This window comes from Macrotis lagotis, chromosome 8 (assembly GCF_037893015.1).
Source record: "Macrotis lagotis isolate mMagLag1 chromosome 8, bilby.v1.9.chrom.fasta, whole genome shotgun sequence".
Taxonomy (NCBI): domain Eukaryota; kingdom Metazoa; phylum Chordata; class Mammalia; order Peramelemorphia; family Peramelidae; genus Macrotis; species Macrotis lagotis.
In genome coordinates this window covers 67,191,749-67,208,462 of record NC_133665.1, presented here as the reverse complement: position 1 = coordinate 67,208,462, position 16,714 = coordinate 67,191,749, and the positions used below count along the sequence as shown (strand labels likewise).

At 35.3% G+C, this 16,714-nt stretch overlaps 1 protein-coding gene across 5 annotated transcripts in view; it reads left to right on the top strand.

The window, feature by feature from the left end:
* Nucleotides 1-16,714, top strand: part of GLIS3 (GLIS family zinc finger 3) — a 595,685-nt gene that overhangs the window by 541,100 nt on the left and 37,871 nt on the right. For all 5 annotated transcript variants that reach the window (XM_074197451.1, XM_074197450.1, XM_074197455.1 and 2 more), the window contains one exon: nucleotides 10,399-10,574. In XM_074197451.1, the coding sequence (XP_074053552.1) occupies nucleotides 10,399-10,574 (176 nt within the window). The remainder of the gene's footprint in view (nucleotides 1-10,398; nucleotides 10,575-16,714) is intronic.

Sequence of the window (16,714 nt, the reverse complement as noted above, 5' to 3'; positions counted from 1 at the left end):
ACTACCTCTTCCTTCCTCTGCCCACTCTCCATTGGAGAAACTAATGACTAATAGCCAGAGGCTATGCATATATGATGTCAGACATCAAGACAAAAAGTGAACAATTCAGTCAATCATCAGGATGATTTCAATCTATGTGAGATTCTATTTTTAAAGACTTCAGAAGAAGGACATTCCATCATCTTCCCTGGCAACTCATCCAAACATTTAATAATTCTCACTGTCAGAAAACTCCTCCTACACTTTACTTAATCTCTCATACCAAAACTTAAGCCCATTTCTTTTTTTCTTGTCCTGAGGAAAAATGAAGAAGAACTGATTGCTGTCTACCCTCTTTGTGACAGCCTTATCATATCTGAAGAGCTTTGTTATTTCTAAATGGTCTCTAAGGTCCTTATTGACTCTGGGGATCTAGATTTATATGAAATCAGCTATAAAAGAAAACTTATCTTCTTCACTTTCAATAATCATTCTTTAATCCTCTTCCTCCCCCCTCCATGGATCTTCACTTTTCTTAAATTCTCTTTGCAACTTGTATTGGAACTTTCTCCAATTTATATATAACTTTCGGTTGGGGATGAGAATAATAACTCATTTATTTTTAAATACTATAAATGTATATATACATATATAATATTTTTAAGATTTGAAAAGTATTATCCTCAAAATTCCCCTGTGAGATTAGAAGTACAAGTATGATATCCCTATTATACAGAGAAGTAAAGAGATACTTAGGGAATGAATGAATGAAAAACTTTTTTTCAACTATTGACTATGCATAAGGCACTGTGCTGAATAGCAAGGCAAATACCCTTGCTTTCAAGTTCTTACAATTCTTTAAAAATAATTTAATAATTTTTCCAACTGTATGCAATGATAATTTCCAATATTCATTTTTGTAAGGTATTAAGTTTCACATTTTTCTCCTTCCCTCCCTCCCTTCCCCTGAAAGAAAGAAATCACATATAGGTTAAATATATATGTTAAACATTCATATTAATCATATTGTGAAAGAAGAATCAAATAAAAAAAGGGAAAAACATAATATTAAAACAAATTTTAAGAATTAAAGCTGGTAAGCTTTGGTCTGCATTTCCATCACAAGTCCTATTAAATTAGCAAGTCCTTCATAGCTGATCATTACCTGATGTTGCTGTTAGTGTGGCTCTGGTCACTTCACTCAGCATCAGTTCATGCAAGTCTTTCAGGCTTTTCTGCTGTTCCATCCCTCATGATTTTCTACAGATTGTATTCTATTACATTCATATACCACAATTTATTCATTCCTCAATTGATGGACATCCCCTCAATTTCCTATTCTTTGCCTCTACAAAAAGAGCTTCTATAAATATTTTTCTACATATGAGTTTTTTTGTACTTTTATAGTCTATATCTCTTTGGGATATAGACCTAAGTGGTATTCCTGAATCAAAGGGTAGGCACAGTTTTATTACCCTTTGCGCATTGTTCCAAATTGCTCTGAAAAAAAGGTTGGATCAGTTCACCACTCCACCAACAATTCACTAGTGTCCAGTTTTCCCCTCCAACATAGATCATTTGCCTTTTTTATCATTGATAAAAACTCTGATACCTCAGAGTTGTTTTAATTTGCATTTTTCAAATCAGTAATGATTTAGAGCATTTTTTCATGTGACTATATAGAACTTTAATTTTTTTCATCTGAGAACTGCTTGTGAACCTTACATTTTATTTTAAAAAGGAAAATAATACATACAGGGTGTGATGGAAATGGAGTAGCATTTTGGTCGAAGCCATAGGAATGTTGAATGGAATCATAAGACAATTGTTTTACATGTCCTTTCCAGAAATGGTAAAATTAATTTCATTACTCTTCCCAGAATAAAAAATGGAAACGTGGTGGTGGAGGAGGGATGAAGAGAGAGAGAAAGGAAGGGGATGAACCAGGCAGCAGAACTTAAAGATTATAGAATTCAGTGTATTGGTTCTGGGAGCATCATCAAAATGACTTCTCACTAGTAAGAGGTTGGAGGAAATAAAAGAAATATGATCACCCTGTCAGTAAGTAGAAAAGCTGAGATTCAGGCCCCCATAGAAGAACTTGGATCTAATATCTAATTTAGCATCATTTTATAAGTGGGTAAAATGAGGCTCAGAGAAGTGACTTTGCTCAAGATCACACAGGAAATGGGGGACAGAGCTGAGACTCAAATCCAAGCCCTTCCAGAAATGATCTTCTTGGCAGCTAGGTGGCACAGTGGATAGAGCACTGGCCCTAGAGTCAGGAGGACCTGAGTTCAAATCCAACATTAGGCACTTAATAATTGCCTAGCTGTGTTACCTTGGGCAAGTCATTTAACCCCATTGCCCCTTAAAAGAAAAAAAAATTAAAAAACCCAACAGAAATAGTCTTCTTTCTACTGTGTATGTATCTCTCCTTACTCCAAGTCTAGTGTCCCTTCTGCTATCACAAAGCTCTTCAGTGAAATAGTAATACTTTGAAAATCAATGAAACACACACAGTGAGTTATTGACCTTTGAGAAACCGTTTGTCATTTGCCTATCTTACTGTATTTGGAGGTTCAATGACACCAAATTCAATGACACAAAGTTCAATGACATCAAATTCACACAAGTAATTGTTATAAGCATTTGTTAAGCAGCAGTCATTGCAAAATGTCATGCTGTATTCTGAGGAGAGGAAGATGATAAATGTAAGAAACTTTATTCTCAAGACAACTGCAAAGGAGATTCTAGTCCAATAAAATCATATGATCATAGTGTTGGAAGGAACCAAAGATATCATTGAGCCCAATTCTTTTCTATTTTAGATATAAGGAAACTGAAGCTGAGAAAGGGGAAGTGACTTGATTAGTTGGATATAAACAGAGATTCTGATAATGGCTCATTCAAGAGAGCAAAGGTTCATGGATTGAACTTTATATTTGGAATTCAGATTTGGAATTTGGATATGGAATTAGGAAAATCCTTTCACAGACACTCCCCAGTTCTGTGACCCTAGAAAAGTAACTTAAATTCTTTTTGCCTCAATTTATTTAGCGATAACAATGGAAAATTATGATACCTATAATACGCCATTAGGTTGATATCAGGGTCAGAGAATGATTTTACAAGTCTTAAAACAGGGATAAAGAGAAAGACTGGACTCATGATTTCATTGATACATGAAACTTTCAGATGAAGAACCTCCTTCGACCTGCCTTTGTTGCATATGGCCTAACAATGAATTTATAGTCTGCTATTTAGGGCACTGAGGCATAACCTCAGCAAGTATTTACTTTATGTCAGTCACTGCACTGACTTGTTTGGGGGGCATACATCCAGTATGTGTCCCAATTGGAACTTATATTCAGATCTTCTTTACCCTGAAACTGTCTCTCCATGCCATACTACAGCTATGCAAAATCCACAGGAACATCACAGATTTAGCATAATTATCGAATTTGGAGGTAGTAAGGCATCTTCTTGGCCACCTAATCCAACCCATACTCAAAAGGAATCTCTACAAGAACATTCTCAACAAATGGTCAATTCACACAGAGGCTTGAAGCCTACTATTAGAACAAATCCATTTTCTCTCAAGAAAGTTATTATCATGTTGTTGATGATGTTGAGAAAAATGATAAATCTGAGAAAGGAAAGAACACTTAATTACTTAGAATCCTTTAGAGACCCATTCTCAATAAACCCTGTAAAAGTCATATCAATATTCTGTGAAACTTCCATAGTGTTGATGAATATTACCCAAGGTAACAGTGTCCTTTGTTCCCTACTCTTTGCCATCTGCTATCCTTATCCAAATTTGCACAAAACTCTTCCTTATTACAGAGCATAAAACTGAGAAAGGGTTTATGTGTAGGGAGGGAGAAAAAACTAACGAAGGAAGGAAAATTGGACAGAACAAACACCAAAGAAAGCTGAAAAATCAGGTACTTTCTTAAGGAGAATATTCCTTTGCTAAGTAAAATTTCAGTATTATGGCATTTGAAACCTGTTTCCTGCATATTGGCAGACCACTTTTAGCTCATGGTAAGGTTAATCCAACTGCACTAAGTGAATGAAGGGTGGCAGCCTGAAATTTATGTTTGTTTTCTTTCAATGCAGTCTGTTTCCTGTAAGCAGGAATTTTGCTGGTCTGAGTGGTTTGTATATTTATATAACAGTGATCTATTGTTTCAAAATCATAAAGAGACCAAGGAAGAATATAGTAAATGGGAGCAAATGAAGATCTGTAAAGTGTAAGCCTTGTAAAGTTAATACTAATAGCCATCAAGGCATGCAGAGGGAAAGTGGGGATAAATGGAGATTATTGTATCACAGAGTCATATTTTGTAGAATAATTAGCCTAGACCAATATTCAGAGATTATTGAGCCCATTCTCTAGATTCTGGGTACAACTCTAACAGAGTGAATCTGAATCATAAAATGTTTCATTTGATTGGCATCATAATCATTCTTATACAGAGACCTTGTTAAACCATCATTCCACTAAAAAATATTCATTGACTTTCTATTACCTACTGAGTCCCACCTCCTTTGTACAATCTTCTGCAAACCTGCTACACTTTCCAGTTCCACTCATATTACTATGCTCCTTTAGCTTTTTTAAAAAAAAACTCCACCCACCTTTCTACCTATATATCTTTAATCTTGTTCCTTTTACTCAGAATGGGCTTCCCTTCCCCTTCTTTGTCTAGTGAATTCCTACCAACACTTTGTATTAATTTTTTTAGTTGGTTTTTTTTTTTGCAAGGCAAATGGGGTTAAGTGGCTTGCCCAAGGCCACACAGCTAGTGTCTGAGGCTGGATTTTAACTCAGGTACTCCTGACTCCAGGACGGGCTCTGTCCACCACACCACCTAGCCACCCATCTACCAAAACTTTGAAGCCCATCTCAGATGTCAACTCCTCCAGGAATCCTTACAGATGGTCTTCCCACTTAGTCCTTTCCCCAACCTTAAAACTAACATTTTATAAGTTTTTATGTTTTATAGTGATAACTCTATATGTTATTCCACTACTACTAATATTTGACCTTCAATTTTGAAGAAGACCATGACATCAAGGAGGTGATGCCATGATAAGCACATGAATTGGACATGAGTGAGGGGGGAAGTTGTGTGCTAAATTACCAGTCTCCCTTTCTCCTCCAGAGCCATCTGGGTCCAGGAGCCAGATATGAATCAGGATGACTGGAAATGACCCTGAATAGAAGGCAATCAGGGTTAAGTGATTTGCCCAAGGTCACACGGCTAGTAAGAGCCAAGTGTCTGAGACTAGATTCGAACTCCTGTCCTCTTGACTCCAAGACCAGAACTATTTCCACTGTGCCACCTAGCTGCTCATTATTCTACTATAGATGTAAACTTTAAAAGGACAAGAATGAGGACATATCTAAGCTTTGCATTTCCCCCCACCACACAGTTCTTTGTATACTGTAGGGGCCTGATAAATGTTTGTTGAATTGATGAATTAATGCATAAATAATTGAGGAAAGCATGAGGATTCTATCAGTATGAAAGTTTGTCTCTATAACTATTGTTTTTTAAAAAAATTTTATAGTTTGATAGAAATCTTTCCAAAGTGAATTTTATGTTGTCTTGCCTTCTTTATCAGGAAAAATGTACTTGAGAGAAGGAATACTAGCAGTTGGGGGATCAGGAAAGGCTATATGTAGAAGATGGTATTTTAGTACATCTTGAAGAAAAAGAATCTGTGGGATGAAGTTAAAGTGGGCATGTGGTCCAAGAAGGGAGGATTGCTATTGCTAAGATACAAAGACAGGAGATGGAGGGTTCAGTGTCAGTAATAGAGAAAACACCAGTTTGGCTGGATCACAGAATGTAGGAAGTGGAGTAATAAACAATGACTCTGGAAACAGAATAATTGGACCAGGTTGTAAAGGGTTTTTGAAACTAAATTTAAGAGACAGGTTTTCATCCTAAAGCTTTCAGAGAATCAATGAAGTTTATTGAGTAGGTGAGAGACATTGTTATAACTGTACTTAATGAAAATGACTTTGGTGGCTGTTTATAGGATGAACCAGAGTGAGAAGAGACTTGAGGTAGGTAGATCAATTAGGAAACTTGCAAGGATCTAGGCAAGAAGTGATGAGGGTTTGAACTTAGGTGTTGGCTATATGAATACAATAGAAATGGCCAAGAAGTGGATTTGTTGAATGAGAGAGAATGATGAACTGAGACTAGAGCTCCTGTAAATTAGACAAAAGTCATTCTTAAGAAGCCAAGACTAATAAAACTGTATAGACCTTATCACTGAAGATTACAAAAATTTAGCATCTATTAGATAACTTAAAATTATCAGCAAGCTAGAATTACATTATCCTTTATAAATCAACAGAAAGCAAATACCTGTAGCTACACATAGAAATTCCCCCAAATCACTGAGAATTCAAAAGGTAAACTGTATTGGAACAGGAGCACTGCTATAGACAGATCCTGTGCTCTGCCACTATGAATCTCTCTGGATTCCAGAATCCTCCCATATAATACAAATGCACATTCTAAGCAAATGTGGCCTTAGCTACAACTCTTGGCTAAATTTAATCTTTGCTGGCTGAAATGATTTTGGGTTTCTTTGGAGCTCCTCACTGTAGCAACATTGTTTTTATATGTTAGATTTTTGATGAAAACATTGATAAGCAATAGCAACAACTTAGTCTTTCTCTGCTTGTTATTTTTTAGGACTGAGAATTTGTTTTAACAGACCAGGTTGCAATTATTACAGTTTTATAAAGTATCTTCTCATGCTTAGCCTTTCTTCTAATTTGATGTTAATTTTTTAACTTTTTTCTCTATCTTTTCAATGATCTGACTACAAACAGCTGATTCTGAAATCATTCCTTTTGCCAGTAATGATAGTTTCATCTTGCTAAAATAAAGTAAATTTCATTTTGTATGGTGTTAATCTGTGCTTGTCATACCTACAGCCTAAATGTCTTCTAGAAGAAAGTACTCATACAGTTTCTAAAATATTGGACCTAGAGTCAGGGACTCCTGGGTTCAAATTCTGCCTTATACTTGTTAGCTCTATGATGATGAGTAGGTCTTCTAATTTCTCTGAACCTCAGTTTCCTCTGAGGAAAATTGAGGAGTTTGCACTTTCAACTCTAAATATGCAAGCTTACAATTCCATATAGGTATGAGACTTCTAAATAATCTTCAAACTTTCTTTATCCTACTCAGTATTTTAAAACCGGGGGTTTTTTGGTTTTGTTTTGTTTTTGCAAGGCAGTGGGGTTAAGTGACTTGCCCAAGGTCACTCAGCTAGGTAATCATGAAGTGTCTGAGGTCTGATTTGAACTCAGGTCCTCCTGACTCCAGGGCCAGTGTTCTATCCACTACATCACCTAGCTGTCCCCTAAAACCCATTTTTACCCTCTTCTATGTCCATTTTAACCATTTAAAGTCACCAATAAATGTTATGATTTGGTTGACAGGATCTTATCAAATTATTTGCAGCATTTCTCATCCCCATCCCCCTCTGTAGCAGTTATTGATACTCAAACTGCCTTATCTTCATGGTCCTTCTTTTGCTTATCCTATTCATCATGAATAGTTCAAGATGATACCAACCAAACATCTCATAAAATGATGTTTCATCACCTTTGGGTATATAATGAAACTAACTCCATTAACTTTTTTACAATTTTCCTTTCTAGGACAGACCTATGAGTCAAATATCCATTTAACTACAGCTTGCTTTTTTTCATTGATTATAAGAATATTGATATTAATATGGTTCACTTCTTCCAATAGCATATCATTTCTTTAATTAATAGACAAATATTCCCACACTTAATATTACAACAGTTATGTTAATGTTTAATATTGGTATCTACTTTCTTTTCTGTCGCTACCAATATTCTAGAAACAAAGCAAAAGGAAGTGGCTTAAAAGTTAGGACTATTTCCCCCCTTTTTTCTTTGTTTCATGGGTTGTTGTGGCCAAAGAATTTGTCACTCTCCACAAGCAAAATCATTCTGAATCAAATCCTGCATGGTAGGTCTTTCTAGAACTTGTGATCCGTAGCCTTCAGACTCCATAATTCACTTCCATGCTATGATGAGGCACTGGAGAAAGATCTGGGGGATGTCTTAGAAATATTCATGGAATAAATGAGAATGGGGACAAATAGAGTGGAGAGAAATACAGCTAGTAGTAGCAACTGTGGGAAAAATATTGAAGCAACTTTTCTGGTGGATTTATGATAAAGAAAGTAACTCACCCCAGAGACAGAGCCATTGGAATCTGATCATAGACTGAAGTACATTTTTCTCTCTCTCACTATTCTTTAGGTTTCTCATCTTCTTGGGGCAGGGGGAGGTTTTATGTTTACTCTTACAAAAAATTATTGTAATATAAAATAAATAAACCAAAACCAAGAAATATCCATGGAGATAATATTCTTGGCATAAATCCTCTATTTGTTTACCTAAAGTCTTTCAACCTTTCTTCTCAAGATAATATCTACTGACAGGATAATAGACTCTGAAAGAAAATGTTTACCTGGCAAGAGGTCTTCAATAAATGTTTCCTTTAAAAGAAGTAGCAATGAAAACCATCAGAAAACCTGATAGCTAAATTCAGTTAGGTGGCACAGTAGATAGAGCACTTATTGGATCCAGGAAGATCTAGTTTAAATACTCCCTCTAACACTTAGTAGCCTGGCTCAGTGGGTTCTTTTGTGAATTTTGGGTAATAACAACACCTACAACAAAGAATTGTTGAGTCTTAAATGAAATAAAGGATTTTGCAAACCTTGAGGCAACATATAAAATTTGTGCATCCTTAGTTATTATGGAGTTCTAGAAAGTATGCTCCCTCCCACTTCAAATTTAAGAGAAATAATCTATACTGAAAACTTTCTTCTAGTTCTCTTACTATGGAATTAAAAGATAAAAATGTTTTCTCCTTTATGCATACCAGATAAGATACAAATTTTCTGAAACTTAGTTTCCTCATCCATAAATTATTGTTAATATTATTTGCTAACACTTTGTGAATTAAAGAATTAAAAATTGGAGGTATACCTATCAATTAGATAATGAACAAATAGGTTGTAATATGTGATTGTGATGGAATATTTTTATTCTACAAGAAATGATAATTATGATTTCAGACAAACAATTTGGAAAGATTTACATGAATTGATGCAAAGACAAGTGAATTGAATCAGGAAAATATTGAACACAGTAGTAGCAATATTGTACAGTTAAGAACTATAAATGACTTAGTTATTATCAACAATACAATGATCCAAGATAATCACAAACAACTCATGGTAAAACTCCTGAGAAAGAATTGATATTGTCTGAATACAGACTCTAAAGCATATTATTTTTCATTCTTTTGAGTCATCTTCACGTACAAAATGGCTAATATGGAAATGTTCTACATAGCTGCACATGTATTACCCATACCTGATGACTGATCATCTCAAAATTTAAAAACAAGTTAAAAAATTAATATGGAATTGGGAAAAAATTAAGTGATATATTATATATATATATGTATATATATATATATATATATATATATATATGTTATCTGCCTCACAGGGCTATTAAAAGGAAAATATATTAGGAACCCTGAAGGGCTAAGTAATGAGTTATTCCAAACATTCCTGTTCTCTCTTCACCTTAAAATCTACCCCACAGAATGAACATCATTGGCATAAATGGTTACAAAAGATGGTTTGCCATTCTGTTTCTGTTTGAGCCAAGAGAGTGTTTTATGCCAAATGCAAAACCCACTTCAGCCTCTAGGCCTCTGCATTTCAAACCATACTTGACCCTTTTGAGGTTTAAGTCAATTTACTCTTGGCAAAGGGAAATGCATTGTTTGAAAAGGATTATACCATCATACCAAAACCCTGTAACACTTCTTGGACATCACATGTGTCTTACAAAACAAAATTTTGATGAGCTAAGTGTAAATGAATCAGAAACATATGGATTAAATTTCCCTTAAAATACAAATGGATTTAAAAATTAGCAGAAAAAGGGGACCTGGCAAAATGTGCTCTGAGTTTTGCCAACGTCCAAATGTTTGAAATCAAGTTTGAAAGACTTAACAAACCCACATGTAACTGTGGGGTTTGTTTGTTTGTTTTTTCTCTCCTTAACTGGTTTGTTTAATAATCATAGTTAAGATGTGAGTGAAGTTAGAAGTTCAGGGGCAAGAATGAATGGAAGAGAGGCAAGTAATACAGTTTGGTTTGTTGTTTAAGAGTGTGCTGTCATTCTTCTTCCTTAGTTTGTGTTTGTGATCAGGTGATTAACATTTTGCCTCAAAAGTTGTTTTTTTTTTTTAATATAACCTTTGCTTCAACCATCTTATGTTACTTCTGTTTTTGTTTTTCCCATTGTTTTCTTAGGTTTGCCCCTTCTGCTCCATCTCCCCATCATATCAGCCCCCGGAGAATGCCAGCCCCCACTTCAGTCATGCAGAGACCACCACCTTCCCATGTTCAACAGTCAGCAGGATCACATTTGAAGTCATACCAGCCAGTAACAAGTTCTTCCTTTCAACCAAATGGCATCCATGTCCATGGTAAGGAAAAAAGAGATAGAAGATTGCAATATCTTAATTTGAAAAAAAAGTTATTGTGCTAGTAAGGTTGCCCATAAATCCTCAGAATATATTTGAACCAGAAGAGGAAGATTCTGCTTTAATTTCTAATTACCTTTCTCTTTAATAATATGATGAAAATAAAATAAGTTATGGAACCCCTCTGTATTGTGCAGATTTGAAAAATGAGTTGACATTATTTCTGCTTCTCACAAATAATTCAGGGAGAATGCAGGCTGCAGAACTAGGGCCTTCCAACCCCCTTCCCCCTAGGTTCTCCATCACAATGTTATTTCATGCATAATTACTACTTCTCAAAGATAGTAGGTTAGTGGGGAGAAAAACAGATATGCTACAAGAACCCTGCTGCTTCTAAAACTGGGATGGATCCTGTAGCCTAGAAAAATAGCAGGTAGACCTGAATGGTCAAGAAAGATGCTAGACTGTCACAGAAGAAAGTTCATATAGAAGTGGCTTCAGGAAGAAATAGTAGGTGAGGATTCAGACTGGGTCTTCTATCTCAGAAGTACCTGCATCACCATCTCTCTAAATAAGAATGGCAACAGCCTTTGCCACAAGGGAGTCTCACACTGTTGAACAGGACAGATTCTTCTCTGTGCTTGCCTCTGTAGAGCAGAATCAAAGCCTGACTGACCTGTTTTAGCTATTACTCATTTTATCTTGGTACAGGTGGAGGCACTAGGCTATGGTGGAAAGAGTACTAACTGAGTAATGTGAGGAATTGATTTTACCCCTGACATAAACTACCTGTGTGATCTTAGAGATAAATTAACCTATGTGCTACTCTGTATAAACAACTGTAAAATGAAGCTGTTGGACTAGAGGGAATGAGATCATTTCCAGCTCTTGATCTATAAACCTTCTTTAGTTCATTTTATTTGAATTATCTGTGTTAAACCATAATGGAGGCTTACTAAGAGACATTTGAGTTTTCTCATAAAGTATCCATGATTTTTAATTAAATCATTAGACAGAATACTGAAATGTTAGTCAGGAAATCTGGGATGTAGTCAGTTTTAAACTGCTTTTATGACTTGATTGTTAAATTGTCCGTGTGAGCATTTACACTTCGGAAATTGGTAATCTTCCCAAAACAGGGCTAGGTCTATTGCTCTGTTGGTTGTCCATACTTAAAAAGTATCAGTTATAAGGAAAATTTTAAAGTGTGTATGATATATATCTATATATAGTTTATACATACATTTATGTATGTCTATATATGAGTGTGTATGCACATAAACATATTTATAGATCTTTGTTGTTAAACAGTTAAATGCCCACCCTTGTTTTAGTTTATAATTATTGCTTGAGATCATGAGCAGTGTAGAAGAAAGCTCAGAGAAGGAAGTCATCACCAGACCAGAAGCCTGGTGGTTGTAGACTAATTATACTTATAATAATAGCAATGTTAATAATAATAATAACTGGAATTCATACATTGTTTTAAGGTTTTCAAAGTACTTTATATCCATTATCTCACTTAAGCCTCAGGATGCTCTTGCTTCTAGATCACTCTAAACAATATATTGCAGCCTTCTTATGTGTGTCATGGGTATCTTCACTGACCTTTAAGTCACCCTCAGTTTCAATTCATTGAAATTGTGTTATTCTATGGTTTGCTGGCATAAGCATCCTCTAAATATTGATACTAAAAAAATAAGACCTTTTGTGTGTCACGAGTTTAGTATCACTGAAACTGTGATCAAATGAAGTTTTCCCATTCTCTTTTTTTGTTCAGTTGTGACTGCAGCTCATGTCCATCTGCAGTGGCCTTCCAAGATATATATGTTCTGATGTTCTAAATCAATGGTCATAGTTGTCAGGGGCCAGTAAATTTACAGCCCATGGACTTATATCTGACCTACCTCCTGTTTTTGTATGGCATTCAAACTATTCTCAGTCCAGTTTTGACCCAGGAGCTATAGTTTCTTGACCTATGGCAAGGCAATAGGCATTCTTCTCCTTTCTTTCTTTTTATTTCCTATGTAGATTGGTAGATCACTCTTAGAGTGTTTATAGATTTCACTGAGAAAACCTTTTGATATCATGGATTTTGAGTACTCTCTCCTCTTCAGTCACTTCTTACATGATTTCCTCACCAGTACACAAGTATGCATTCTTCTTCTCCTTGATCCTCTAGGTCTGGAGCCAAGAATAATGATCATATAAGCTATGTCATTGTTCTCTGATGGGGTACGTTGGCTTTGGTACTCATTCACAACCCTTGTAACTTTCTAAGCTAAAGTGATACTACTCCTATCTGTTGTCTACCCTATTACAATATAGATCACTGAGGATAGGAACTGTCTTTTCTTTTTTGTTTCTGTCTTTAGTGATAGGACATTATATGGCACATAATAAATGCTTGATGAATGTTTTTCTTATTTATACATTGATGTCCCAAGACATTTATAAACAGGAACAACTAAATGATGTTACTACTTCTAAGGAATGTGTCATTCATTTGGTCTTTGCATAGGACATCCTCCAGGACAGTGGCAACTATTTTTGTTAAATACCTAACCCCATTTTATGCCTTATTTGATATCAGTAATATCAGGATCTGGAGATAGAAGGAATCTTAGAGATCTACTAGACAAAATCCCTTCATTTACCAGACAAGGAAACAAAGGCTCCAAAAGGATAGATGGCCAGACCAGGGTTGTTTAATAAGGTCATAACACTAGCACTCAAAAACCCATTATGTTCAATCAGTGCCTGTGTTGCTATTTGATAAGCATCCATGTGTTCCTGTTAAGTGTATTTTCTAAGAAGTTTATGATTTAATTGATTACCATCTCAGAGTTCTGGTGGCATCTGTCTCAGATGCCCTCAGAGTTCTCCACAGTAAATTGAAGTCAAGAAGAAATGTTATTACCATTTTAAAAAGGGAAGAACCAAGGCAAAGGGCAGCATAAATTGTCTGGCTGAGTCTAAGGTATGAAGTCACCCTTTAGATAGTGTCTCATCTACAATAATGGCGACTGATTTAGAAACTAAGTCAGACTGATCTTCCATTAGCAGCTTTTTAAAAAACTGTTTGATGAAACAAACATTTCAAAAAGATTCATGTACAAACCATTAAGTTGCCTTACCCAATGAGCTCCTCAAGAACTCAACAGTTGTCTTTCCCTTTAGCTCTATATAGTTATATAGAACAAAAATGGCAACACATGAAAAACTGAACTGACTATCTGTGTGACTTTGAAAAACTCCCTTCACTCAGTCTCAGTTTCTCTTTCTGTAGAATAAGGGATTTGTACTAGGTATTATTTGAGGTCTGTTCCAGCTTTACTCTATGATCATATTTGACAAAATGTGGTGTAGTCATAAAAGTTCTTGGTCTGTTGTCTGAAGACCTGTGTTCAATTGAATTATGCTATTTAGTATTTTTTTTGTGGGACTCTGGGAAAATCATTGCACCTCTTCACCTTCTTGGGCCTCAGTTTCCTCACCAGAAAAAGAGAGTAGAGACTCATTTTTAAACCACTGAGGCTACAAAACTGCAAAATACTACCAAAAAAATTCAATTAAACTTCTTCATTTTGTAGCTGTGGAAATTAAGGTCCAAGAGAGGTTGTGATTTGTCCAAGGTCACAAAGTCAATGAACACTGGAGTGAGGACTTGAACCCAGGATTCCTGACTCCTAAGCAGTGATGCTCCATTGCCCCTTTTGTCTTCCAATTTTGTCTTGATCTCCCTTGACAGTATTTTACTTAAGTAATCTGAATTTCTGAAAATCTGCAGATCAGCTTAGCTTTGGACCTCCAGGTTTGAGCCTAATACATTTTTTTATTACTTCATTATATATTTTTTAAAAATGTAATGGCCACACAGGACATGATTCATATTCTATTTATCACTTTACTAAAGCTCAATTATAGAAAGACCTATTTTTTCCTGTGTTAAAAAAAGACCTGAGTAAATGAGTGGGTAATTTCAACTCCATGCAAAGACTGAGAGAATATTCCTTTGGGTGATGTACAGATTAGAAGCTGGCTAGACAAAGAATGCATCCCTTCTCAAATCTCAGCGTCCTCTATGCCATTTTAAACACATTCTTTCTCTCCTGGGACATCATTGGGAGACTTTCAATACTATATTATGGCAAAGAATTCAGTTCTTTTTTTAACTCTAAAAATAGAACTCTTTTCCAGAACATTTTCCCTTGATCTGCTATAATTCGGTAAGAAATAATAATAGCTAACATTTATATAGCACTTCAAGATTTGCAAAGCACTTTACATATGTTATCTTATTTGAGCTTTATAGTAACCCCATGAGATTGGTACATTTCTATCCTCATTTTACCAGTAAGAACATTGATATTTGAAAAAAAAGTAACTTTTCAATGATCATTGTAAGTATCATAGGGAAGATTTGAACTAAGATCTTTCCAACTGTAGTGTAAATTTGGACAAGTCATTTAAGTTTGCTGGGCTTTGATTTCATCATTGATAAAACTAAGGAATTGGATTAGATTATCTAAAGCCCTTCCAGCTCCACATCTATGATTTTAGGATCTCTCTGAATTTCTTCCCAGATATAAAAATTCTAGAATCACAGAGTCTACCATCCAGGACAAATGACTAGCACAGTAAGCTATTTTTTGAAGATCCTTATTTTTCTCCTTTTACTTTATAGTGATTGAATAGAGTAAGTATCCTTGTGTAGCACTTTAGTATAAGGAGAAAAAAGGCTGGAGTTGAATCAGAGTACCTGGGTTCAAATTTAACCTCTGTAATGTACAAGCTATGTAATTATACACGAGTCATTTGTCTCTCAAGGTCTCAGTTTTGTCAGTTTTTTCATTGGAGAGTTGGAATAAATGGCCACTAAAGTCCCTTCTAGTCTAAATTTATGTCCGGGGGATCTATGTTCCTATAGATCCCTGTGAATTCATTACATACTAAGTTTTCCTGTTTGTGCCTTTCTTTATTATCCTCGTATCATAATGATTGATCTATAGTAGGTACTTAATAAATGCTACTTGACTTACGTCCTGGAAAGATCATCTTAAGGGACAATAATGTTAGTCATCTTTATCATTCTCAGGAAAAGTCTATTAACCATGATCTCAGTTTACCCCACACAACTAAAATCTCTCCTCTAGAAACTGTACCTTCACTTCATGTTTTTTCCTTCTCTAAACTTTCCCAGCCAACACAAAGATTTCAATCAGGTAAGGTCAAGTCATTAGGTGAATACCAATGAAGTGCTTTCTCCAGCCTGGGCCATTTGATGTATATCTAGCAACTGTGGGGAGCAGGAGCCTACCCTGTTAGTCTCTGTCTCCTGCAGTTCATAACCTGTCTTCTCATGATTTAAAGAGCAGAAGCTACAGCCACTGAACCCTCCGTTCAATCTGCTACCAAAACAATGGTGACATTTTTCTGTCTCGATGTGTAGTCTTAAACTTGTCAACTCAGTTTAAATTGGCTCCAACAGGGAAAAAAAGGATTTCATGGTCAACATGCCTTTTGAACAGAATGATTTGTAAATGGCTTCTCTGGCTTTTAGTGGAAGCATCTTTCAAGTTCATGTAAATCAACCAACATTAATATTTAAATAAGAATGAAGAAACAGGTATGACTAACTACCTTCATGCTTCATCAGCTACTTACATGGAATTCTGATTTCTGATTTTCAGGAAAAAGTTATTTTGAAAGTAGGAGTGATGACCTGTCTTGTTTCTCTAAATGTACCAAGAATTGAATGTTGGAATGTGTGTGTTTGTGTGTATGTTTAAAGCAAGTTATGGAGATAATAAACAGAATCTTCTCCCAAGGGAAATTTAGTCACAACTATAGATGCTTTGTTGTGAAATAATGTTAGTAAGCTCAAAAGAAAAACTACTGTTAAGAATGGGGGACTATATAGAAAATGGGTTAAACCCATGTTCAAACTCTTGGATATAATTGAAGTAACAATATAGTGGTATGGGAAAATTGACTTTTTTCACCAACAAGGAAATAGTTAGGTACCAGAAACCCTAGTGAAATTAATAGTCATCAAGTGAGTGAGTCAATCAATATGTGGTAGAATGTTTCTCTCATTGTTATCATCATTAATCGCATCATTTACATGAATAATTACATTA